The sequence below is a fragment of the Acomys russatus genome, chromosome 19 (assembly GCF_903995435.1).
Source record: "Acomys russatus chromosome 19, mAcoRus1.1, whole genome shotgun sequence".
Lineage (NCBI taxonomy): Eukaryota > Metazoa > Chordata > Mammalia > Rodentia > Muridae > Acomys > Acomys russatus.
In genome coordinates this window covers 51,649,799-51,675,258 of record NC_067155.1, presented here as the reverse complement: position 1 = coordinate 51,675,258, position 25,460 = coordinate 51,649,799, and the positions used below count along the sequence as shown (strand labels likewise).

Below are 25,460 nucleotides of genomic sequence, written 5' to 3'. Positions count from 1 at the left end.
CTTTTTGAGACCGCGTTTTCTCTCTCCTCCACACATCCGCCAGGTGGACGAGTACGGCACCCAGCAGCCCATCGCCTTGCTGAAACTGCTCCTGGAAAAGGGCTACTTGTATGACCGAGGCAAGGAGCTCAACTGCAAGAGCATCCGGGACCTGGGCTTCATCGCTGCCATGGGGAAGGCAGGAGGGGGCCGCAATGAGGTGGACCCCAGGTTCCTGTCACTGTTCAGCGTTTTCAATGTCCCTTTCCCATCGGAGGAGTCCCTGCGCTTGATCTACTACTCCATCCTGAAGGGCCACACCTCGGTAACCGGGCTTTCCCCATGAGGAGGACAGGCTGGGTGGGAGAGAGCGCAGCTCTGATTTATTTGCCTCAGAGTGGGGTCTCTGCACTCAGGGCTCTGGCCAAGAGGGGAGGGTCAGGTGTGAGGAGCGGGAGGAACAGTGAGCCTCCCTCGCCTGAAACTGTTAAACCACAGATGATGTCATGGCCCCACCTATCCCAACATCAAAGGGTTGAACACCATGCACGGCAGTCAGAGCAGGGCGGACAGTGAGCTGCACACACACTTTGTTTTTGTTTGTTTTTTATTTTGTTGTTGTTGCTGTTTTTGGTTTTTCAAGACAAGGTTTCTCTGTGTAGCCTTGGCTGTCCTGGACTCACTTTGTAGACCAGGCTCACCTCGAATTCACAGTGATCCACCTGCCTCTGCCTCCCAAGTGCTGGGATTAAAGACATGCACCACCATGCCTGGCTTGCACACACACTTTAAAAAATGTAAAAATTGGGGCTGGGGAGATGGCTGAGAGGTTAAGGGCACTGACTGTTCTTCCAGAGGTCCTGAGTTCAGTTCCCAGCAATCACATGGTGGCTCACAACCATCTGGTGCCCTCTTCTGGCTGGCAGGCACACATGCATGCAGAACATTATCTACATAATAAATAAATCTTTTTTAAAAAATGTAAAAATTCACATAATCTAAAATTCATTATTTTAACCATTTTAACACACGCGATTCTGAGGCACTTGATCCATTCAGTCTTGGTTAACTGTTCTCACTTTGTGAATAGAGCTTTTTCTTTTTTTCTTTCTTTCTTTCTTTCTTTCTTTCTTTCTTTCTTTCTTTCTTTCTTTCTTTCTTTCTTTCTTTCTTTCTTTCTTTCTTTCTTTCTTTCTTTCTTTCTTTCTTTCTTTCTTTCTTTTTCTTTCTTTTATCCAAAGGAAACCTGTGCTCATTATAGGTTTCCCTCCTTCCCAATCCCTGGCAGCCATTAACCTGCCTCCATCTCACTGGCCCCCTCTGCTGGTGGCAGTTCACATCAGCGGCCTCTGGAGCCTGGCTTCTCTCACTTAGCACCAAGTCTTCAAGATTCATCTGCATGACAGCGTTTCATTACTTTTCCTAACCAAATACTATTCTAGCATGAAAACACCACATTTTGCTCATCCATTCTCCTTCCGATAAACAGGGTAGGCCTTTTCATTTTGTTTGTTTAGACCTTTAACGAGAGCATCGAGGGTGTGAGCAGGAAGCTGACTTTGTGCACGCTAATACTTTACAAGAACATTGTTCAGGATCTGCCTCCCACCCCTTCGAAGTTCCATTACATCTTCAACCTTCGAGACCTCTCCAGGGTTTTTAATGGCCTTGTCCTCACTAACCCAGATCGGTGAGTGTTGGGGGCTGATTGTTTTACTAAAATATGCCCTAAACATATGTTAGGACTTACCAATGAATCAGATGGCTCAAAAAATGTCCCAGCAAGGCACCTGGCCTCCTTGATCATATGGATTGAGAAACAGGGAAGTGTTGAGGTTCTCAATCCTACTGGAGGCTGAACAACCATTTCACGGGGTTCGCTGAAGACCACTGGAAAGCACAGATATTGACATGATTTATAACAGTAGTAAAATTACAGTTCTGAAGCAGCAACAAAATAATTTTATGGTTGGGGATTATCACAACACGAGGAGCGCTAAGTGTCCTGGAACTCAGTCTGTACACCAGGCTGGCCTCGAACTTAGAGATCCGCCTGCCTCTGCCTTCTGAGTGCTGGGGTTAAAGGTGTGTGCCACCACACCCGGCCGGCAAGGCTGATCTTAAGTTCACACCTCTTAGCATGGAGGCATGGGCTTTGCTGATTATGTGACTGACAGGAAGGCTCCGTTTCTTTCTTACAGTAGGATGAGCCATGGGGTGATGACTTTGTGACCCCTGTGTTTAATTTGCTAGCTTCTTGCTGCAAAGGGACAGAGAGGCTTTTAGGGGTGTGGCTCTTGTGCTCCCCCACCCACCTGAGCCCCTTCCTCCCATGGGACCGCTCACCCGACAGCACTGCCCTCCTCCTCACATAGGTTCCAGACGGTGACCCAAATGGTAAGGGTGTGGAGAAATGAGTGCCTGCGGGTTTTCCATGACCGGCTCATCAACGAAGTAGACAAGCAGCTGGTGAGCATGCGCAGCCACCTTGGTGGGCGGGGAAACCACAGGCAAGGTAGAACACCTGCCAGTGGGGCCTGCAGGCACTTGGGACCAAGCCTGATAAGCTAAGCTCCATTCCTGGGCCACACAGTGGAAGGAGAGAACTGACGCCTCCACATGTGCCCCTCACCACAAATATACAAGTAAATGTAATTCAGAAAATAAAACACCACCACCACCAAGATGACAACAAAAAAGGGGTTTAGAAAAGACAGAACCAACTGGGTGGTGCACACCTTTAATCCCAGCACTCGGGAGGCAGAGGCAGGGGGATCTCTCTGAGTTCAAGGCCAGCCTGGTCTACAAAGAGAGTCCAGGACAGCCAAGGCTACACAGAGAAACCCTGTCTCAACACCACCCAAACAAAACAAAACCAAACCAAAAGAAACCTGTGTCTTGGGCTGGAGAGATGGCTCAATGGTTAAGAGCAACGGCTGTTCTTCCAGAGGTCCTGAGTTCAATTCCCACCAACCACATGGTGCCTCACAACCATCTATACTGGGATCTGATGCCCTCTTCTGGTGTATAGGCACACATGCAGATAGATCACTCACACATAAATAATACATCTTTTTTGTTGTTGTTGTTGTTGGGTGTTTTGTTTTGTTTTGTAGACCAGGCTGGCCTTGAATTCACATCGATCCACCTGCCTGTGCCTCCCAAGTGCTGGGATTAAAGGTGTGTGCTACCACCCCAGCTTAATAAATCTTAAAGAGAAAGAGAGAGAGAGAAAGAGAGAGAGAGAGAGAGAGAGAGAGAGAGAGAGAGAGAGAGAGAGAGAGAGAGAGAGAGAAGTGACACTAATAAAGTTCCACTAGAATAATATTTTATAAAAAGAAAAGATGGAACCAATGTATTGTTCATCAGGATGCTCACCACAGCAGGACAGGTGCCACCGGGGAAGGTCTGGGCAAGTTATCCCATTGATAATGGCAAGCTGTCTTTTCCCCAGCAAATGGATGCAACTGCGGATATGCCTGGGGCCTTAACCGCTTTTGTTTCAAGGTGCAAGACCACATAGGGAACCTGGTGAAGGAGCACTTTAACGATGACTTCGAGGTAGTGATGAGGGATCCCATCCTGTTTGGGGACTTCCGGATGGCTCTGCATGAGGACGAACCTCGCGTGTATGAGGACATCCAGGACTACGAGGCCGCCAAGGCACTGTTCGAGGTGTGGACCGCCCACCCCCAGCTCTGTCCTCTCAGGATACCACACGCCCAGGGTTTGGGGTGTGTTAGCTGGCTCCAGCAGCTCTCCTGTCTGTAATGGGCTGCGACTCACTCTAGCAGTTGACACCCAGCAGACCCGAGATTTATTTTATTTTATTGTTTTTTTTTTTGAGACAGGGTTTCTCTGTGTAGACCAGCCTGGCCTTGAACTCAGAAATCTGCCTAGCTCTGCTAGATTCATTTTGTGTGTGTGTGTGTGTGTGTGTGTGTGTGTGTGTGTGTGTGTGTGTGTGTGTGTGTAATTAGACATTTGTGAGCCACCTGATGTGAGTGCTAAGGACTGCACTCCGGTCCTGGGAAGAGTGCCATCCTCCTCACCCCCTCTCTGGTGAGCCATCTCTCCTGTTCATGCCCAGCCTACTGCAGCCTTGTTGTCAGAACCCAGGTCTCCGGCCCCCCAAGGGCCTAATGATTGCATTACTTCCTCAGCCGTGGATGCTGAGGGCATACGTCTCTCCCTATCTCCATTGCTCCTGGTGTGAAGCGGGGAGTTTGCCTCTTAAAATGCAGCGGGTTTACGATCCTTTCCACTCAGGAACTCCTGGAGGAGTACAATGAGGTCAATACCAAGATGAACCTGGTGCTGTTTGACGACGCGCTGGAGCACCTGACGCGCGTGCACCGCATCATCCGAATGGACCGAGGCCACGCGTTGCTGGTGGGTGTGGGCGGCTCCGGGAAGCAGTCCTTGGCCAGGCTGGCAGCCTTCACGGCGGGCTGCGAGGTGAGGAGGGTTCCTGTTTAAAGAGTAGGAAGCGAGACCTTCTGCTTCTGTCCCTAACGTTCACCTGAGTTTGCAAAGCACCTAACTTGCAGTGGCAAAAGTCAGACACCAGCTGCGCCCGTGAATTTAGAACTGTGGGAACACAGCTGGGGCGTGGCCAAACCTCAGAGGAGCCTTGGGTGCCATTGGTGGTTATCACAATTCAGCTCTTGGAGCTTGGAGTAGCTACAAGGTCCAGGGGACTCACTGCCTTCCTGTGGTCTCTACAGGTCACCTGCATGCATGTGGTTCACTTACAGACATATAAGCACGCGAGCGCGCGTGCACACACACACACACACGCACACACACACACACACACATACACATCAATATAAATCTTTTAGAAAAGATAAAACTGGTTTGTAGAGCTATAATATGAGATGGCAGAGTTCCCCCTTTTAAGTGTGCCCACGGTGTTTTTAGACTATTTGCACACCTGTGTGACCATCACCTGCCTTTGCTGTTGCACGCGTCCCGCTTTCCCTCCCCGTGTCTCCCAAGACTGCCAAGTCCCTTCCTCACTTTCCTTTCTTCAGACACGTGTTCTAAGTAAGAGCGCGTGCAGCGCACCCGGGACGCTTGTCAACCATCCGGCCTCCCTGCCTGGGCCCCTCACGTGCCTTCCCCAACCTCATTAGCCGCCGCCCGCCTGCTTCCCCAGGTGTTTGAGATCCTGTTGAGCAGAGGCTACTCAGAGAACAACTTCCGAGATGATCTGAAGAACCTGTACCTGAAGCTGGGGATAGAGAACAAGACGGTGATCTTCCTGTTCACGGACGCTCACGTCGCTGAGGAGGGCTTCCTGGAACTCATCAACAACATGCTGACCTCAGGTACTGCCCACCGCCGGCTCCCCATCTGGCAGGAATGTCCTGTCCCAGCCACTGAGTCTGAGACGAGGTGATGAGGGTCAGAAGAAAGAGCTGACACACGAAGAATCTGGATCGGGCAGTCTGGGCATCTCTGATGGAGAAACCGTGGTACCCCAGAAGCTGAGCGTGTTTTGTTGAGCAAGGAGGCAGATTTAGCCAATTTCCATAGGAGCAGTCTCTGCAGAGGAGCAGGCTCCAGGCTGTAAACATCCAGAGGCAGAAGACGATGGTGGACGTGTTCTGCCCTCTGGCAACATTAGTATTCACACCAGAGGATGGCTTTGTTACCCTCCTGTGCCTGTTGCGGGTGGGGGGAGGCCTGAGGCATTGGTCCTTGGCATGGCCATGTCCATGCCAAACAGTGCATGTTTACTCAGGACTTCTTGCTCCCTACATTGGAGCGCCAGAACATAGCTACATAACAAGTTCAAGGCTAGCCTGGGCTACATGAGAACCTGCTTTAAAAAAAAAACACAAAAAGGAGTAGGTTTATTTGGCTCATAATTCCAAGTTTAAAGTGCATTATTTTAGAGAACGTCACAGCAATAGGAGCCAGTCACAGCACATCTGCAGAGGGTGGCAGAGAGAAACTAATGCTGCCTGCTTCCAGCTTTCTCTTGCCATGTAGAGTTAAGGGACCCTCCACCTAGGGAATGGTGCTGCCCGTAATGGGCTGAGTCATCCTCCATTAATTAACAGACAGCCAGTCAGCTAAGACTCTCTTCCCAGGTCATTCAACACTGTGGCAAGCTGACGTTTTAAAACTAACCGGCTCTAAGAGAAATATAGGAAATGGGGAAATAGAAGGACCCAGAGGGTCCCAGAAACCTACAAGAACATCATGACGGGTGGATCGGGACCCAGGGGCATCTGCTCAAACCATTGCACTAACCAAGGACAATACAAGTAGTAAACATCGAACTCCTACTCTGATCTAACCAATGGACAGAACATTCTCCACAGTTATGTGGAGAGCGGGGACTGACTCTGACATGAACTCTGGTGCCCCATATTTCACCACCTTGGTGGGGAGTCCTGATGGCACTCAAAGAAAGAATAAGCAGGCTACCAAGATGAGACTTGATAGCCTATGACCATATAGTGGGGGAGGAGGTCCCCCTTGGTCTTAGACCTAGGGGAGGGGAATAGGGTGAAAGCAGGAGGGAGGGAGGAACGGGAGGATACAAGTGATGGGATAACAATTGAGGTGTGATCTGAATAAATTAAATAAATTAATTAAAAGTTAACTGGCTCACTCCCCTCAAGCTGTGACCATGCAAACTGTCAATAGCATTGTCAAATGTTCGCTAGAGGCCAGATCCCCTTGGTGAGAATCCCTGCTGTGAGAGGCACATGTGTACATGAGCTTGGATGTCCAGAACAGTCCTCAGGGTAGGCAGGGGACAGTCACTCCCCATCCTGAAGGCCCAGGGACCACTTTGATCCTGGGTGAGTGAATGTGTGTTGAGTCTGGACCCTGAGCCCCACTCTTCCACTGTCACCGACTTCTCTTCCCATCATGCCTTGCTCTGTCACCTCCTTTTGTACCCAGGGAGGTCAGAACTCAGGATGTGAATGCTAACTCCCCTCACATTCTTGTCCTCCAGGAATTGTCCCTGCGCTCTTCGCTGAAGAAGAAAAGGACAACGTCCTCGGTCAGATCGGGCAGGAGGCTTTGAAGAATGGCATGGGCCCAGCCAAGGAGTCCGTGTGGCAGTATTTCGTGAATAAAAGCGCCAACAACCTACACATCGTCCTGGGCATGTCACCAGTGGGAGACACCCTGAGGACCCGATGCAGGAATTTCCCAGGTACCTTTTAGCCAAGCCTGTAAATCCTTCACCCTTGCTGCAGCATGGTGTGTGCTCTGGGGACCTGCCACATCAGCAGGGTCACATAGAATGTAGCACTAAGTTGAAAGTTGGCCCTGCGCTGTAGGCACACCTTCCTGGTTCCTCTCAGTCCCCCCCTCATAGGCGTGGCTAATGTCCTCCTGGCAGGAGGTGTGGGGAGGGCGCCTGTTTCTCTCTCCCTGTGTCACAGTGACAGGATGCTGAGACATAGTCACACTTGGATGTGCCCAGCTGGGCCACCGCTCTGGTGGACACTGAAGACCATGTGCATGCACTGGGTAGCCCAGGGTCACAAAGTGAACCTCTTTCTCCTCTCTTTCCCCAAGGCCTAGTGAACAACACTGGTATTGACTGGTTCATGCCCTGGCCGCCCCAGGCCTTGCACGCTGTTGCCAAGTCATTTTTAGGTAAGCTGCCACTGCTGCAGGTACTGCTTGGTGGTCTCAAAGAAGCTTGTCAGTTTTCTCACCAAATCCTGGCACAGTAGCTTGTTTCACCATAGATGTCCTATGGCAGGGAACAGCCTTGTACTGTTAGTGTGGCTTGGGGTTTTATATATTATTTATTTATTTATCTTTGGTTTTTTGAGATAGAGCTTCTCTTGTAGTCCTGGCTGTCCTGGACTCTCTTTGTAGACCAGGCTGGCCTAGAACTCACAGCGATCCACCTGCCTCTGCCTCCTGAGTGCTGGGATTAAAGGTGTGCGCCGCCATGTCCAGTTCTTGGGGTTATATTTTGTTGTAGTACGAAGGGACCAGGTGTCCTCAGGGCATAGGCTACTGCCAAATGTGGCCCCTTGATTTTTTTTTTTTTTTTTTTTTGATGAATAAAGTTTTATTGGCCCACACTTCATGAACATTCTGAATTTGTCCCTTTTATTCCACAGCTACATGGTCATATCCTTGTCATAGAGGTGTTGCCTTTACTGTTCAGCTTTTTATAGAAAAAAAAAAATGTATCAAAAGCCACTACCATAGTGGTGCCAGCACGATTTTTTTTTCTCTAGAGCTAACTTTAAAGGATTTATGACCAGTGCCACTGGCTGTCTTTGTAAATAGTTTCAACCTTACAAATGTGTACCCAACAAACTCAATAAGCCAACGGCCCTTCTACATAAGCCAAAGCCTTAATTTCAGTTATAATGCTGTTCTCCTGGGAAGAAAGCCAAGAGAACATTTGTTGTGGTGTTGTGACTCAGAATCTGGCAGACCGCTTCTGTGAAAGTCCATGTGGCAATATCTGCTTCTGTCACAGCTGCCGAATTCTGACAATGTGCTTCCAGAGCCATCTGGGACCACATGTAAGTAAGTGTTCCCGGCTGTGTTTAAGTAAAACTTTATTCACAAAAAAACAAGTTGTGGGCCACACTTGCCCTGTGGAGCTATGGCTGCCAGCCCTGTTGTGGCTATGCATGCTAGCTCCCATGGTATCTAAATCATTTTCTGACCTTTCCAGCATGCAGTGTTTCAGTTCTATGCACAAAGCGGACCAAATTTTATTTACAGTTCTTTCCCCTTAAAACATATTTCCTGAAGTTGAGGTTACCTTGTTGCAGAATTGGATGCCCATGGGCGGAGTTTTTCAGACATGCTGTGTGTAGTCTAAGTCACAGACAGATCTGCAGAAGCTGGATGCCCCAGCGGTTTTGGTCAGGTCCTCTTTCCCTCATGTTCTGCTTGAGGCTGCTGCTTCCCAGGCCATCAGCTGATCCAAGCTCTGGGAGAAGTCACCAATCATTCTAGTAGATTCCCAAGGAGGGCCCCCTTCTGCCTGTGTGTGCTGGACACTGGGATCCATCCCAGAGCGGCTGAGTCCACCTACCCAGCTGCCATGGGTGAGGCCTTTATGCTGGGCTGGGGGATCAGTCAGGAGATGGTTGTGGGCCCCACCCCTGAAGGCCCAGCTTCTCTTGAGGGCACCTGAGCCCTTGGGAAAGGCAGAGCTTCCTGATCCCAGGGCAGAAGCGCTGGCCTCTGTGTTAGAGAAACCACCAGCAACAGATCATAGGTCCCGGAAGTTGCCACAAGTAATATCTGCTCATTTCCTTTTTTTAAAATTAAGTTCTTGGTGACATCACTTTTTGCTTAGGGAAAATATGTCTACTGTAAACTTTCTCCTTCTGTCCATGTTGAATGTACTTGAAGCATTGATTATATTCATAATGTCATGCAACCACTACTGCCATCTTTCCCCAGAACTTTCTGTTATCCTAAACTGGAGCTCTGCACCAATCTAAACACAGACTTGCCCCTTCCCCAGGCCCCGTGTACCCCTAACCTGCTTCCTGTCACGCTGAGTCTCTCCTGTCCATGACTCTCATGTAAGGGGACACATGCACATTGTCTCTGTGTACAGCTTTTTTTCTTTTTGTAGAGTGTTTCTGGAGGATCACTTACAACGTAGCGCACATCAATCCTTTGCCCCTTTTCATGGCTGAATAGTACTCCACTGTATGGGCGTGCCACATCTTTGCTATTCACCTACCGTTCTGGTTCTGGTCCTCTTTCCTTAGCACTCTGCTGCTGTGAATATTGACATTCACAAGCCTTTTGGAGGTTCTATGTCCAGTTCTTCCAGGCACACTTCTGGGAGTGGAGTTCTTGAGTTTTGGGGTCAACATTTCACTTCCTGGAGCCATGTCCTTTTTTTGTTTGTTTGTTTTCTGGAGTCAGGCTCGAGCACCTCATCTGCTAGGCAGACACTCACCACTGAGCTGCCTCTAGTCCTCTTCCCCCTGTTGCTAATCTCCACTTTTTCCATTCCGTCCTCTCCAGGGGATAACCCCATGATTCCCACAGATAACATTGAAGACCTTGTGGAGCACGTGGTTATGGTCCACCAGTCGGTAGGTGAGTTCAGCAAGCAGTTTCAGCAGAAGCTGAGGCGCAGCAACTACGTGACGCCAAAGAACTATCTAGACTTTATCAACACGTATTCAAAACTGCTAGATGAGAAAACCCAGTACAACATAGGTGAGCAAGGGTGGGGTGGGCGGGGAGGGGTGGACGGGGTAGGCAGGGGTAGGTGGGCAGGGTTCAGGAGTAGGCTCTTCTCTGCAAGGTCTGGCATCCTTATGTTTGGGCAAAACAGATCAGATTTGGCTTTTGCGTTTTGGGGGCGGTTCACCCCTGTGAGGACGACACCTCTTTTCGTTCTGGGTAGCCCTGTGCTTGCAGGTCTGTTTTTTGGTTTTTTTGTTGTTTTTGTTTTTTGTTTTTTGTCCTGGATGTCCCCCATTCCCCTGTGTGCTCTGCTACAAAGGGCTTTTTAGGAAGGGCTCTGACTGCTGGCTAAGAGTTGCACTGTTAGCCAGGCAGTGGTGGCACAGGCCTTCAGTCCCAGCACTGAGGAGGCAGAGGCAGGTGGATCACTAAGTCTGAGGCCAGCCTGGTCTATGAAGTGAGTTCCAGGACAGCCAGGGCTACACAGAGATATCTTGCTCAGAAAAACCAAAAAAAAAAAACAAAAAACAAAAACAACAACAAACGAACCAGTATTTTTTTTTTACCAGTCTATTCGTGCTGGCAAATGCCAGCAGTCCAGGAGCAAGACCAGGGTTATGGCATCTTGCAGAAGCGAGTGCCTTTCCCTCTTGTTAGATGGGTCCCAACGGGGCTAATGCAAGGTCCTGCCCTGGAGGCTGGACCCCTGACCGCGCTGCCTGCCCCCAGCACAGTGCAAGCGTCTGGAGGGGGGGCTGGACAAGCTGAAGGAGGCCACCGTGCAGCTGGACGAGCTGAACGAGAAGCTGGCGGAGCAGAAGATCGTCCTGGCCGAGAAGTCAGCTGCCTGTGAGACTCTGCTGGAGGAAATCGCCACCAACACAGCCATAGGCGAGTGCCTGGGGTGGGCCACCAGCCCTGGGACTAACTAGCCTGCGCCTGGGGGGCACGGGTTCCTCTAAGACTCTGCTGTGAGACTGCTGTGCTGGAGGCGGCCATTAGCAAGCCTTAGTGCCGGATCTCCCGCGGCACAGGGCACCCTCCATGAGCGTCTCCATGCTTGTTCGTTTAACTAATTAATTTATCTTTGTTTATTTTCATTTTTCGAGACAGTGTTTCTCTGTGTAACAGCCCTGGCTGTCCTGGAACTCTCTTTGTAGACCAGGTTGCCCTTGAACTCAAAGATTCGCCTGCCCCTGCTTCCCAAGGGCTGGGATTAAAGGCGTGTGCCACCCCGCGCCCGTCTGTTTAATTTTGAAAAACATTTTGTTGTTTTTAGTGCTTTTGCCTCCCCAAGGGGGCACTGTGGTAATTCAGCGGAGGCTTCTCATGAGGGCACCATATACTAAAACAGGGCTATCCCCAAGCCATGTGACCTCATCTTTGCTAATGCAATCACTCCCAATAAGGCCTCACTTTGAGGCTCCAGTGGCTGTGAGCCTGGAGGCCACCGTCCTCTCCCTTGAGGCCGTGTGACTGGCACCGCTGAGCTCTAGCTCTGAGAGAAATCCATGACTTATTAGCAGCCAGCCAGAGTGCAAGCCAGTGACAGTGACGTCAGGCCGTGAGCAGTGTCACCAGGCACAGAGACAGTGATGAGAGGAAGTGAGACAGAGGGGCCTGCAGCCTGTAGATGGGGCATCTCTAGGGCTGGACCTGAGCAAGAATAAAAGTGGGAGTGGGGGGATGGGGAGGGGTAGAGAAGCTTAGGGGGTGGGTGGGAGATGGAGGGAGAAAGGGCCATGAGGTGGCTCGGTGGGAAAGGCGCTTGTTGCCACCTGAGTTTGATCTTGGGGACCCACATGATCTTGGGGACCCACATGATAGAAGGAGAGAACTGAGTCTCTGGCATGTGAACACAAGTAGACCAAGTGTCAGAAAAAGTATGTATGTATGTATTTATTATTTTATACAGTGCTCTGCTTGTATGTACACCTGCACACTAGACGAGGGCACCAGATCTCATTATAGATGGTTGTGAGCCACCATGTGGTTGCTGGGAATTGAACTCAGGACCTTTGGGAGAGCAGACAGTGCTCTTAACCTCTGAGCCATCCTTCCGGCCCTGGAGAAAGTATTTTTAAAGATGGAGAAAGAGGTCGGACAGTGGGGGAGAGGCAGAGAAAGGGAAACAGATCCATTTCTAGGCATCTTAAGTCAGAAGGCAAGCCAGGGTCCTTGGCCAGCATTGTCCAGGGGCAATTGGGTGGGGCTGTCATGGGACCAAGTGGGTACAACAGGGCAGAAAATGCGACATGGGTCCTCTTCATGAACACCTGAAACCATACCCCCATGGCCACTCCCCCCATGACCTCTCCCCCATGGCCATTCCCCATAGCCACTCCCCCCATGGCCTTTACCCCGCCCCCAGCCACTCCTTCCATAGCCACTTCCCCCATGACCACTTTCCCCATGGCCACTCCTCCTAAGGCCTCTATTCACCCCCCCCAACCCCGCCCATAGCCACTCCCCCATAGCCACTCCCCCAGGGCCACTCCCCCCGGGGCCACTCCTCCCTCATGGTCATGCCTGGCTTTGAGGTTCCCACAGGGCTTAGGCTCTGTCTGCAGCACGCCAGAATCTCACAGTCCCCTCCCCCTGCAGCGGAGGAGAAGAAGAAGCTGGCGGAGGAGAAGGCCATGGAGATTGAGGAACAGAACAAGATCATCGCTGTGGAGAAGGCCGAGGCCGAGACGGCTCTGGCTGAGGTCATGCCCATCCTGGAGGCTGCCAAGCTGGAGCTGCAGAAGCTGGACAAGTCGGATGTGACTGAAATCAGGTACCAGCCACCACCTTTGCTCCCATCTGCACTCCTGGAGCTCACTCAGGACCTGCTCTGTGCTCACCCCACCACCCACTTACAGACAGCGAGGAGAGGCCCTGAGGGCAGGAAATACGACCCAAGGAGTCCAGGTTCCAGAAGGAGAACGGCTGTGAGCCACCATATGGGTGCCGGGAATCGAACCCTGGTCCTACGAAAAAGCAGATAGTGTTTCTAGCCACTGAGCTATCTGGGCTAGCCCCCAAGCCAGAAAGTTTTTTGTTTTCTTTGTTTGTTTTTGTTTTTTCGAGACAGGGTTTCTTTGGGTACAAGCCAGAAAGCTTTAATCTAGGATCAAGGCAACCAGCTTTACAAGGTCCTGACTATGGGATCAGGGTTTGGAGCGTGAGGGCTGCCTGTGCATCCTGTGGTCCCTGTCTGCATCCTTTCTTCTTGGCACTATGCTCTGTGTGTTTTTATCATCTAAAATTTATTTCATATACGAGTATGTGTATGAGCTGTGATACATGAGGTCAGAGGACATTTTCCAGAGTGTGGACCATGGGGACTGAACTCAGATCATCAGCCTCGGTGGCAAGAGCCTTTACAGACTGAGCCATCTCACTCAACGTTAACGCTTTGTGTTTGCGCCCTAATACAGGATTTGGCTTCCTTGGTGTTTCCAACTGGCTGGGGGCATCCCGAAGCGTGGTTGCAATACTTTATTCAGTGGACCCCTGCTGCTGTGTCTTCGCTCGCCTCTTATTTTTTTGCCTCTAGAAAGAACACAGCAAACAGGGTTCCAGGGTGCACAGTGGATGGTCCCCACGAATCCACATCTGGACCTGTTTCTTCACCAGAGAGGACCCCCTAGATGTCATTTTTACTTCATTTCTAGTTCTCTCATAAGAGGTGGCCTTTTTTGTATGTGTGGTTTAAAAGAAAAAAAAAAGCAAGGGTCACATGGCTTTCCTTTCTGGAGTGCATTGTTCTGACTGCTTTTGTTTTTCCATAATGTGCGTGTGTCTGTGTCTGTGTAGCTGTGTGTTTGTGTTTATATGCCTGTATGTCTGTGTGTGCATCTGTGCATGTGTGTCTGTGTATCTGAATATGTGTGCATACACATGCCCATGTGTGTGTGTGTGTCTGTCTATATTGTGTGTGTCTGTGTATCTGAATATGTGTGCATACACATGCCCATGTGTGTGTGTGTGTCTGTCTATATTGTGTGTGTCTGTGTACCTGTGTGTTTGTGTTTATGTGCATGTGTGTATGTCTGTGTGTGCATGTGTGCATGTGTGTCTGTGTATCTGTATGTGTGTGCATACACATGCCTGTGTGTGTGTGTATGCATGTGTGAGTGTGTGTCTGTGTGTGTATGTGTCTATGTGTGTGCTTCTGGGGAACGTACCTCAGGCTTGCACTCAAGCATGCTAGACAAATGATGTACTATCAAGGTGCAACCCAAGCCACCCAAAGATTTTATTTAAAATGGAGCTTATCTTTAGATCCATAAGGCAGGTTGTACATATTTTCTGAGTTTGTCACTGGGCGTTTGGCTTTGCTAGTGAAGTCTGTGTGTGTTTGGTTTCCCTACACATGTTTTGGTTTATGGGGCATTGTTTAACACTATTTTATGTTGTGGCTTTTAGACTATGACACAGGTAAAATGCCACTGTGAGACCTAAATTAACATCCCCAGGGCAGCTTCTTGTAGTTTTAAATATTATTCTTTTTCTTTTTTCTTATTTAAATATTTAAATCTTTTGTCAGTCTAGTGCTGAGGTTCTCAACCTCCTAATTCTGTGTCCCTTAAATACAATTCCCCATGTTGTGGTGACACCCCCAGACATAAAATTATTTTCTTTCTTTTTTTTAAAGATTATTTATTTATTTATTTATTATGTATACAGTGCTCTGCTTGCATGTACTTCTGCAAGCCAAAAGAGAGCGCCATATCACATTACAGATGGTTATGAGCCACCATGTGGTTGCTGGGAATTGAACTCAGGATCTTTTGGAAGAGCAGGCAGCGCTCTTAACCACTGAGCCATCTCTCCAGCCCCATAAAATTATTTTCATTGCTACGTCATAACTGTAATTTTGCCTCTGATATGAATCATAGTGTAAATATCTGTGTTTTCCATTGATCTTAAGCAACCCCTGTAAAAAGGTCATTCAACCCCATAAGGGTCTCCACCACAGGCTGAGAACCTCTGCTCCAGGGTATTATTTTTTCCTTGTGTTCACTGTGTGCCTGGAAGCTATCCCCTGCCCCCGGCCCCAAGTACAATCTGGCTTTGATGGGTCATTTAAATGTTAAATGCAAGGAACTGTCATATGGACAGCTTTATAGTCCTTTAATTCCTTAAAATGTCTCTCTAGAATGCTTAGTCCTCTCTGTAGGGACCCTTAGGTGTAAACCAGAAGGCTATGGGTGGCAACGGTAGCAGTGTGTGCTGCTCCCCTGTGAAGGAATAGCAGCGCCCCCACATCTGCAGCTAACTTCTGATGCAGAGGTGGTCACCTGGACATTGTCTACTGGACAACTGGGTTCTTGTCCCATCCTCCTCCAGGAATGGAGTGGGTTGACAGTGACAGGGGGAGTGAAGATGGGAACACATCACACACACACACACACACACACACACACACACACACACACACACACGATGTTGCTGTTAGTTTAATGGTATGGTTTTGACAGGCATGCTTTGTTGCCTGTGTCATTAAGTGTCCAGTGTCCCTCAAAGCCAAGCTTTCCCTGGTCACCCAAGGCCAGTTCTGAACCTGCTAAACCTCAAGGCTGGGTTGATGTTGGCCTTACTTCCAGCTCTGCCCTCTCTCTATGCTCCTGCCTGTAGGGCCTATGTGGCTTCAGGACCTGGGATGGGGTTTTTCCCAGGGCTGGCAGCTCCAGCTGTCTGGCTGTGATGGTGACAGTGGTCACAGAGGCCAGGTTTTGAGTAGAAGCAAAGTATGACTAAAAACCTAGGCCCTATCAAGGAACAGTGGTGCAGAACTTCAATCCCAGCACTCGGGAGGCAGAGGCAGGTGGGTCTCTGAGTTAGAGGCCAGCCTGGTCTACAAAGCGAGTCCGAGACAGCCAAGATAACAGAAAGAAATCCTGTCTCGAAAAACCACACACACATATACACACACACACACACACACACACACACACACACACACACACACACACACACACACACACACACACGAAAGAAAAGAAAGAGAAAAAACAAACAAAACAAAACAGGCTCCACCCTGACCTAGGCACTGGGGTTGGGATTTTAATGGCTCCTGTTCTGCTTTTGTCCCCTGCTGTCCTCTAGGAGCCTGGTGTGGGGCTATCAGATGAGACCCTCCCTGGCCCATCTTCCTTCCTCTTCTATCCTGAGGCCATCACCACCAGGGAACCCTTCTGCCTGCCTCATCTTTTCCTGAGAATTCTGGCTAGGTCCTGGCCTTTCTTACTCTGAACGTGGGCCCTCTTGTCCCCCAGGTCATTTGCGAAGCCCCCAAAGCAAGTGCAGACCGTCTGCGAGTGCATCCTTATCATGAAAGGCTACAAGGAGCTTAACTGGAAGACAGCCAAGGGCATGATGTCCGACCCCAACTTCCTGAGGTCCCTCATGGAGATCGATTTCGACTCTATCACCCAGGGTCAAGTAAAGAACATCAAAGGTGAGTGGGGGCTGGGATGGCACCATAGCCCTGTAGGTGGAGCAGCGCAATGGCTGATGGGAGACAGAGGCTGCTGTTGGCCACTTACAGATGGCTCCGCAGTGGATCTAGCTCCCCCTGTCAGGGAACCAGGAATTGATGGGAACTGGACCCTGCCTCTGCCTTCTGTGTGGCTCAGCACTTTCCCTTTGTGCCTCTTGCCAATGTCATGCCTCTGTATGAACCCAGGGGCCAGGCAGGCGGAGGGCAGTGCCACCTGCAGTCAGCAGGATGTGCCTCTGGCCAGAGAACGCCCAGGTGCCTTGCCTGGGGCTCTGCCAGGAGGGGTAATGTCCCCATAGAGGACACTGTCACAGCTGTACACAACTCCAGGGGATTGGGGATGGCTCAGCTGGCAAGCAACCCTGGTTTAATCCCCAGACTGGACAAACTAGTGTGGTCCTTGCCACCTGAGTCCCAGCACTTAGGGGGTGGAGCTGGAGGAAGTAGTGCAAGGGCAGGCTGGACTACATGAGACCCGTCACAGGAGGGAGAGAGGGAAGAAAGGAGGGAGAGGGGTTGGTGAGATGGCTCAGCACATAAACATGCTTATTCATAATGTCTGGTGACCTGAATAAGGCCCCCCAGAACCCAAGAGAGAGAACTGACTTCCGCAAAGTTGCTATCTGACCCCAACTGACACTTACAAACACCTGGCCCACCCTCCACCACACTTGTAATCCTTGTACTCCGGGAGGCAGAGACAGGGTTTTGTTTTGTTTTGTGTTGTTTTTGAGACAGGGTTTCTCTGTAGCCTTGGATGTCCTAGACTCTCTTTGTAGACCAGGCTGGCCTTGAACTCAGAGAGACCGCCTGCCTCTGCCTCCCCGAGGACAGGGATTACGGGCGTGCGCCACTGCGCCCTGCAGAAAATAATTTTTGTAAAGAAAGCAGAAAGACTCTTGCTACAAAAACACCCTCTCAAGGTCCCTTAAGTGAAACACAGACACTAATGAAACTGTGAGGTCCCAGGTTCCCCTGCACCCCAGGATACCACTGGGTGGACTCCCAGCTCTGTGACAATGGCTGGGGTGATGGTGGATGTGCCCCAATACCCACCCTAATTCTGAATCACACTCACCTGCTTGTCTGAACCTCCTGAGAGCTCCTGGTCCCCAGAGCTTGGCAGGTGTCCAGTAGGATCTCGGGGTCATGTGAGGTCACATGGAATCCCAGGTGGCAGCAGTTTTACCTGCATACCCACCTTCAGTTCCACACTGCGGGACCCGGAGTGAGTGGGCCCTGTGACACTCGCTATGTCCAGTTTTATCTACCCTGGGAGGGAGCCTGACACCACTGTGTTTGACCTCCAGGCCTCCTAAAGACTCTTAATACCACAATTGAGGAAATGGAGGCCGTGAGCAAGGCAGGGCTAGGGATGCTGAAGTTCGTGGAGGCCGTGATGGGGTACTGTGATGTGTTCCGGGAGATCAAGCCCAAGAGAGAAAAGGTGAGTCAATGGGTCACGGCCCTGGGTCCCCCCGGGGTCAGAGTTCAAGAGTCCATAGTAAGCCGGGCATGGTGGCGCACACCTTTAATCCCAGCACTAGTGAGGAGGCAGAGGCAGGAGGATGTCTGTGAGTTCCAGGACAGCCAGGGCTACACAGAGAAACCCTGCCTCGAAAAACCAACACCACAAAAGAGTCCATAGTACTGTTGAAAAATCCTGGCAGGGCTGGGTGTGGTGGCGCACGCCTTTAATCCCAGCACTCAGGAGGCAGAGGCAGGTGGATCTCTGTGAGTCTGAGGCCAGCCTGGTCTACAGAGTGAGTCCAGGACAGCCAGGACAAGAGAAACCCTGTCTCAAAAAACAAAAACAAAACAAAACAAAATCCTGGCAGGTTCTAATCTGAAACCACATAAAGATTTTAGAGGCTGGCCACTGCTGTCACTCACACAGCCTGTGCAGGATGGACAGGGCTGAGGCCTGTGTGCAGAGTACAGAGGGGCTGTAGCCATACCCCAAGCTATGGCGGCTACACAGCCTCCACACTGTTGGCTGTAGGGCTAGCTTCTCCTTCCTGCCAGGACAGCCTGTGAGTTGTAGAATATTCAGCAGTATTCCTGTCTCTGTCTACTAGATGCCTATTGCCCCCTAGAAGTTTTCCCAGTCAGTCATGTGCCCTTTGGTGGGCAGGGCCAGCCCCATAGTGAACAACTGGGTGGAACTAATTTTGAAGGTCACAGTTGGATCCCATCACCTTCCAGATTCTCATTAGACTCTGACCCCTTAGACCTTGGATTATCTTCAAGGCGTTCTCTTGAAGTATTGACTAAGAACCACTAAGCCCCGTCCCTGTGCCTTCAGGACACACAACCTGAGATGTCAGCTATCTTGAGTGCAGGGTTAGATGTGGGTTTTGGGTTTTTTTGTTTGTTTGTTTGGTTGGTTTTGGTTTTTTTCTGACATGACTCAAGAGCTCTTACTGCTGAGAATGGCTCATAAGAGAAACCATGCGTCACACTGGGGAAACAGTTCAGGGGCAAGAGTTCCTGCTGTGCGAGTGTAAAGACCCGAGTTCAGATCCCCAGCGCCCGTGTAAAAGGCGAGGTTGGCCATGTGCTTCTGTAACACCAGCATACTGGGGGTGGGGTGGGCGGAGACCGGAGGATTGCTCGGGCTTGCTGGCCTCTAGACTAGCCAAGACACAAGGGAATGGGGCAGAGTGATAGAACAGGATGCTCAGTGTCCACTTCTGGTGTGTGTGTGTGTGTATGTGACAGTGTGTGCAGGTGAATTCACCCACATGTGCATGTGCGTGCACACGTGCACACACACACACACACGCACACTCACACACACACACTCACACACATACACACACACACACTCATGTGTCTTGACATAGCAGATGGTTGCCCCACTATGTATACAGGCGCACAGTATGAACACCAGGAAGTGAGACCCTTCGCTGTCTGCCCGCTGTCTTATGTAGGTCATCAGTTCTCAACCTGTGGGTAGAGACCCCTTTTCGGGTTGAATGACCCTTTCACAGGGGTCACATATCAGATACCCTGCATATCAGAAATTTACGTTACAATTCCTAACAGCTGTGAAATCAGTTACAAGTAGCAATGGAAGTAATTTTATGGTCGGAGGGGGGGGAGGGTCACCGCACCAAGAGGAACTGTATTAAAGGGCCAAAGCATTCCGAAGGTTGGGGACCACTGAGGTAGGTGGCAATGGCCGGCCCTCTGCCACCTTCTGCTCACTGTCTCCGCACAGGTGGCCCGGCTGGAGCGGAACTTCTACCTGACCAAACGGGAGCTGGACCGGATCCAGAACGAGTTGGCGGCAATCCAGAAGGAACTGGAGGCTTTGGGGGCCAAGTATGAGGCCGCCATCCTGGAGAAGCAGAAGCTGCAGGAGGAGGCCGAGATCATGGAGAGGCGGCTCATCGCGGCTGACAAGCTCATCTCCGGCTTGGGGTCTGAAAATGTCAGGTGAGAGGCGGCACCCGCCTAATGAGGGGAGGCACCGCCAGCTGCACAAACGCGTCCCGTGCTCCAGTGTGCTAGAGGAGACTGAAGCAGGTTCCCGTTGGCCAAGGCCAGAATCGAGCTCCCGGCGGCCACCTCCCTGTCCCCGGCAGGTGGCTGAATGACTTGGATGAGCTGATGCACAGAAGGGTGAAGCTCCTGGGCGACTGCCTGCTCTGTGCAGCCTTCTTGAGCTATGAAGGCGCCTTCACCTGGGAGTTTCGTGATGAGATGGTCAACCAGGTGTGGCGGAATGACATCCTGGATCGAAACATCCCCCTGAGCCAGCCTTTCCGACTGGAGAACCTCCTCACGGATGATGTTGAGATCAGCAGGTACCACACTTAACCCAGAGGGGTCTGCAGGGGGCATCACCCAGGGGTGGGGTGGGGGATGGGCTGCAGGCCTGGGAAGCCCAGGCGTCCCTAGCAAGGTCACGGATTGTTCTAGGAGGCTGGCCCCATGGCCTGCAGCCTTGGGCTCACCACGTGGTGGGGACAGTCCATCTTCCTGTGGTTGTCCTTCACAGGTGGGGCTCCCAGGGCCTTCCCCCCGATGAGCTCTCGGTTCAGAATGGTATCCTGACTACCCGGGCCAGCCGCTTCCCGCTGTGCATTGACCCCCAGCAGCAGGCCCTCAACTGGATCAAAAGAAAGGAGGAGAAGAACAACCTACGGGTGTGATCTCTTTGCCCCACCCTGAACCCCACCTGAAGACCAGGGAGCCCCTCCCCCCATCATCTGCTTAGGGGCTCAGGATGGAAGCATTTTTATCACAAAGATCATGTCTTCTGTCTGTCTTTCTTTCTGCCCAGGACAGGTGTCCCAGAATGCTCCACTGTGTGTGTGGTGGGGGCAGGGGGATGGGGGGTGTAGGGGTCGGTGGGGAGGGAGGCTGAGGTGATAGCTTCATTGGGATGTGACTCACTCAGCAAGCCTCTCAGTTGTTCAAAGCTGACACTTGTGTGGCTTTTAAAGAGCATTTGCAGAATCCTATAAGAGTTAATAGAGTCAGCTTGGAATATTTTTATTACCCCCATCCCAGCCCCCACCAAGAACAATAAGGTCTCTCTTAGTGGCTGCTACCCAGCCACTGGCAACTGCCAATATAGTTTCTGTCTCCATGGCGTTGTCTACATTGGATATCTCCTATGGACAGGACCATTTAGGATTTAGTCTTTTGTGGTTGGCGTCTTTTATGTTGTAGGGGTTCAATGGTGGTGTAGCATGTGTGGGTGCTTTGTCCCCTCCTCCTCTTTGTCCTCTTCATAGCTGTGTAATATTCCTTTGTGTGGACATACCACATTTTGTTGATCCAGCATCAGCTGAAGAACAGGGTTGTTTCTACTTTTGTGCCTGTGAGCATCTGTATACACACTGTGTGTGTGTGTGTGTGTGTGTGTGTGTATGATGCATGTGGCAGTCAGAGGACAACTTAGTGGAGCCGGTTCTCGCCATTTACCATGTGTTTTCTAGGGATTGGACTCAGACTTGCATGGCCTTCACCCACTGAGCCACCTCACCAGCCCTGTCTGTGTCCACATTCATGGTCCTCCAGGGCGCATACCCAAGAGTTGGGGGATGGCTGGGACTCTGGGGTTTGCTGAGCTAACAAATTCATGGTCCTCAGTTTTGCCCTATGTTCACGTTTCTGTTCCTTGCTTCTCTCGACTCTCCCAGTCGCCTCTGGCTCTCACACTTCCTGTAGCACGCTCTCCCTCTCGCTCACTGTGGGCGCATTAGGCACGGCACATCCCAGCTCCTGCCTCTCTCCTGCAGGTTGCCTCCTTCAATGACCCTGACTTCCTCAAGCAGCTGGAGATGTCCATCAAGTACGGGACACCCTTCCTGTTCCACGATGTGGATGAGTACATCGACCCTGTGATCGACAGTGTCCTGGAGAAGAACATCAAGTTTTCCCAAGGCCGCCAGTTCATCATCCTGGGGGATAAGGAGGTTGACTATGACTCCAACTTCCGGCTGTACCTCAACACCAAGCTGGCCAACCCCAGATACTCCCCATCGGTGTTTGGGAAAGCCATGGTCATCAACTACACTGGTAAGAAGGGGCAGACCTGGCTGCAGACATCTAGGACCCCACCTTGAGAGTGAGGCTTCCTGGGCTCCTTGTCACCTGGTGGCGATGGTTTTCCCCAGGAAGCTGTCTTTGCTGGTTGGTTCTTTTGTTGTTGTTGTTGTTTGTTGTTTGTTGTTTTTTGAGACAGGGTTTCTCTCTGTAGCCTTGGCTGTCCTGGACTCGCTTTGTAGACCAGGCTGGCCTCGAACTCACAGCGATCAGTCTGCCTCTGCCTCCCAAGTGCTGGGATTAAAGGCGTGCGCCACCACACCCGGCTGCTGGTTGGTTCTTAATGTGTGGGTGCCCGGCCCCTCTGCCAGGAGGCTGGGGACTTTGGAAGGCACTGAGCTGCAGGTGCCTGGGTATGCCTGGCCTGGCCTCCAGGGCGGGCGATGAGGCCTCTCCATTCTCTCAGTCACCCTGAAGGGCCTGGAGGACCAGCTGCTGAGCGTGCTGGTGGCCTATGAGAGGCGCGAGCTGGAGGAGCAGAGGGAGCACCTCATCCAGGAGACAAGCGAGAACAAGAACCTGCTAAAGGACCTCGAGGACTCGCTCCTGCGGGAGCTGGCCACGTCCACGGGCAACATGCTGGACAACGTGGAGCTGGTACACACCCTGGAGGAGACCAAGTCCAAAGCCACAGAGGTGGGCACCTCTGTGCAGGTGGGAGGGGCTCTGTCGCCCTCAGTCCAGCAGCTGGGAGAGGAGCATCAGGCCAGAGCTTTGTGTCCCCTTTTCTCACCTTAGGAGAAAAGGCCACCTTGGGGCTGGAGAGATGGCTCAGCAGTTAAGAGTTGGATTCCCAGCACCCACATGGCTGGGGATCTAATGCCCTCTTATGGCCCCCTTGCAGGAAGCAGGCATGCGTATGGTGCATAGTGCATGCACATGCATGCAGGCAAATACCCATACACAGGAAACACATCTTAAACAGAGGAAGGTGGGGGGCGCTTCTGTGCAGCTGGACAACCTTCTTGAACTGAGTCATGGGAAAGCCCAGCCCTGCCTACTTTACATAAAAGAAAGAGTTAGCTCAAATGGCAGAGAGGTGCTGATGTGGCTTCAGGTGAGGCTGGATCCCGGATCCAAAAATACCATATAGATTCCATCTCTCTCCATCTCTGGGCTGGGGTTATGTTGGGTTGACTTTATCTTCTGCCTGAAAGGACATGGCCCGATAGCCCCTCACGTTCAAGTTCAAGGTCTCTGTAGAGTGCGGTGACTGTCAACTCCAGAGAGCATTTCATGTCCCACACTCCAACCTCTCCCACCCCAGGCCTTCCAGGCTGTCATCACCTCCCAGCCTGTGGCCACGGTAACTGGGGTCTTTCTGCAGGTGTCAGAGAAGTTGAAGCTGGCGGAGAAGACGGCCCTGGACATCGACAGGCTGCGGGATGGCTACCGGCCGGCTGCGAGGCGCGGCGCCATCCTGTTCTTCGTGCTGTCCGAGATGGCGCTCGTCAACTCCATGTACCAGTACTCACTCATCGCCTTCCTGGAGGTCTTTGGGCTGTCGCTGAAGAAGTCATTGCCTGACTCCATCCTTATGAAGCGGCTGAGAAACATCATGGACACGCTGACCTTCAACATCTACAACTACGGCTGCACAGGTGAGGGAGGGGAGGGGAGGAAGTCCCACTCGGAACACAGAAGCTTTGTCAGCCTTGTGCCGACTGCTCGCTTCACGAAGGGGTGCTCAGAGCAGTGACTCTAAAACACATTTTTTTTTTTTTTTGGTTTTTCAAGATAGGGTTTCTCTGTGTGGCCTTGGCTATCCTGGACTTGCTTTGTAGACCAGGCTGGCCTTGAACTCACAGAGATCTGCCTGCCTCTGCCTCCCAAGTGCTGGGATTAAAAAGGCATGCGCCACCACCGACCAGCTCTAAACCACATCTTTAGTGAGATGCTGTCCACCTGCCCCAAATCCAACGCCCCGCCCCCCCGCTGCCACATCACCGCCAGATGCCCACTCCATGCTTGGTAGAGTTCACAGCGCCCCTAGATCTAGGACACCTCCCGTGGGCTGAGCCTGGTCCATCAGCAGTTTCCCTATTACTACCCCCCCCCCATCCTGGCAACCTCTGCTGTGCTTCCTGATTGAGGATATACCTGTTCTGGGCACTTCCTGTCAAGGGAGTCCCAGAATATGTGATTCTCATGGCTCGCCTCTTCATTTACTACACCAGAACACCAAGCCTGCGCTGTAGTGTGAGGATCCGCCTGTTTCAGGCTGAACAGGCAGCGCTCCACGCTCGGTTTATCGCTCAGCTGGTGGACACTTGGGTGGTTCTGCTTTTTGGCTGTTCGGCTAGTGTGGCTGTCAACATTTGTCATAATGTGCTCTCTCTTTCTCTCTCTCTCTCTCTGTGTGTGTGTGTGTGTGTGTGTGTGTGTGTGTGTGTGTGTGTGTGTGTGTGCGCGCGCATGCGCACGCACATGTGCTTTTGATAATAGATCCATACAATCCCTGGAGTGAGGTTTCTGGGCCACATGCTGAGTCTCTGACTTCCGGAGGGACTACCCAACTGGTTTCCAAAATGCCTGTACTATTTTCTACTCTCCAAATGCACTGTTTGTTAAGAACATTTTATTCTGGGACATTCGAAATGCACATATGGACTGCAATCACTACCTGGCCAGTACCAATGCTGCCACTGTCTGTGCCATCAGCCCCCTGGCTCTGCATTGGACTCACCTGTCCGTAAGCTCTGCGGCTTGAGCCCGCTTAAGTGGGTCACAGCAGTCACCTCCAGCTCTGGAAACCCCACACCTCTCTCCCTGCCACTCGCTCAGTTCTCTTGCTTTGTGGAGGTGGTGGCCCCAGCCCTGGTTGCACATTCTCCACTTACGAAACATGTGGCCCCCGTTGATGTCACCGTGCCAGGTGCACACAGACTGCCCTTCTGCACCTGGGCCGCCATGACTATCATGTGCAGCCACTCAGTGATACAGAATTTCATTTCAGTTTCCTTGGACTTGAGCGTGCCATGTGCACGGGCCTCAGTTCCCAAGTGTGGTCCCTGTGTCCGTCTCTCCACAGGGCTGTTTGAGAGGCACAAGCTACTTTTCTCCTTCAACATGACCATCAAGATAGAGCAGGCAGAGGGGAGGGTCCCCCAGGAGGAGCTAGACTTCTTCCTAAAAGGTAACGGGTTTGCTGGCTTTCACTCTCCTCCTATCCACGGGCGCCCGGGACATGCGTGTCCATTCACGGCCCCCTCAGGCTTAGGGGTCACACGTCATGGAGCGCCCATTGCCTCAAACACTTCCT

At 51.4% G+C, this 25,460-nt stretch overlaps 1 protein-coding gene across 1 annotated transcript in view; it reads left to right on the top strand.

Moving 5' to 3' along the window:
* Positions 1 to 25,460, top strand: part of Dnah10 (dynein axonemal heavy chain 10) — a 121,154-nt gene that overhangs the window by 83,804 nt on the left and 11,890 nt on the right. Inside the window, 20 exon segments of the mRNA XM_051161444.1 lie at positions 44 to 304; positions 1,497 to 1,669; positions 2,355 to 2,448; positions 3,487 to 3,654; positions 4,249 to 4,437; positions 5,141 to 5,312; positions 6,959 to 7,162; positions 7,531 to 7,611; positions 9,979 to 10,176; positions 10,876 to 11,037; positions 12,751 to 12,925; positions 16,413 to 16,594; positions 17,947 to 18,083; positions 19,860 to 20,077; positions 20,227 to 20,448; positions 20,643 to 20,790; positions 21,892 to 22,171; positions 22,605 to 22,834; positions 23,526 to 23,799; positions 25,230 to 25,334. Coding sequence (XP_051017401.1) covers positions 44 to 304; positions 1,497 to 1,669; positions 2,355 to 2,448; positions 3,487 to 3,654; positions 4,249 to 4,437; positions 5,141 to 5,312; positions 6,959 to 7,162; positions 7,531 to 7,611; positions 9,979 to 10,176; positions 10,876 to 11,037; positions 12,751 to 12,925; positions 16,413 to 16,594; positions 17,947 to 18,083; positions 19,860 to 20,077; positions 20,227 to 20,448; positions 20,643 to 20,790; positions 21,892 to 22,171; positions 22,605 to 22,834; positions 23,526 to 23,799; positions 25,230 to 25,334 — 3,673 coding nt within the window.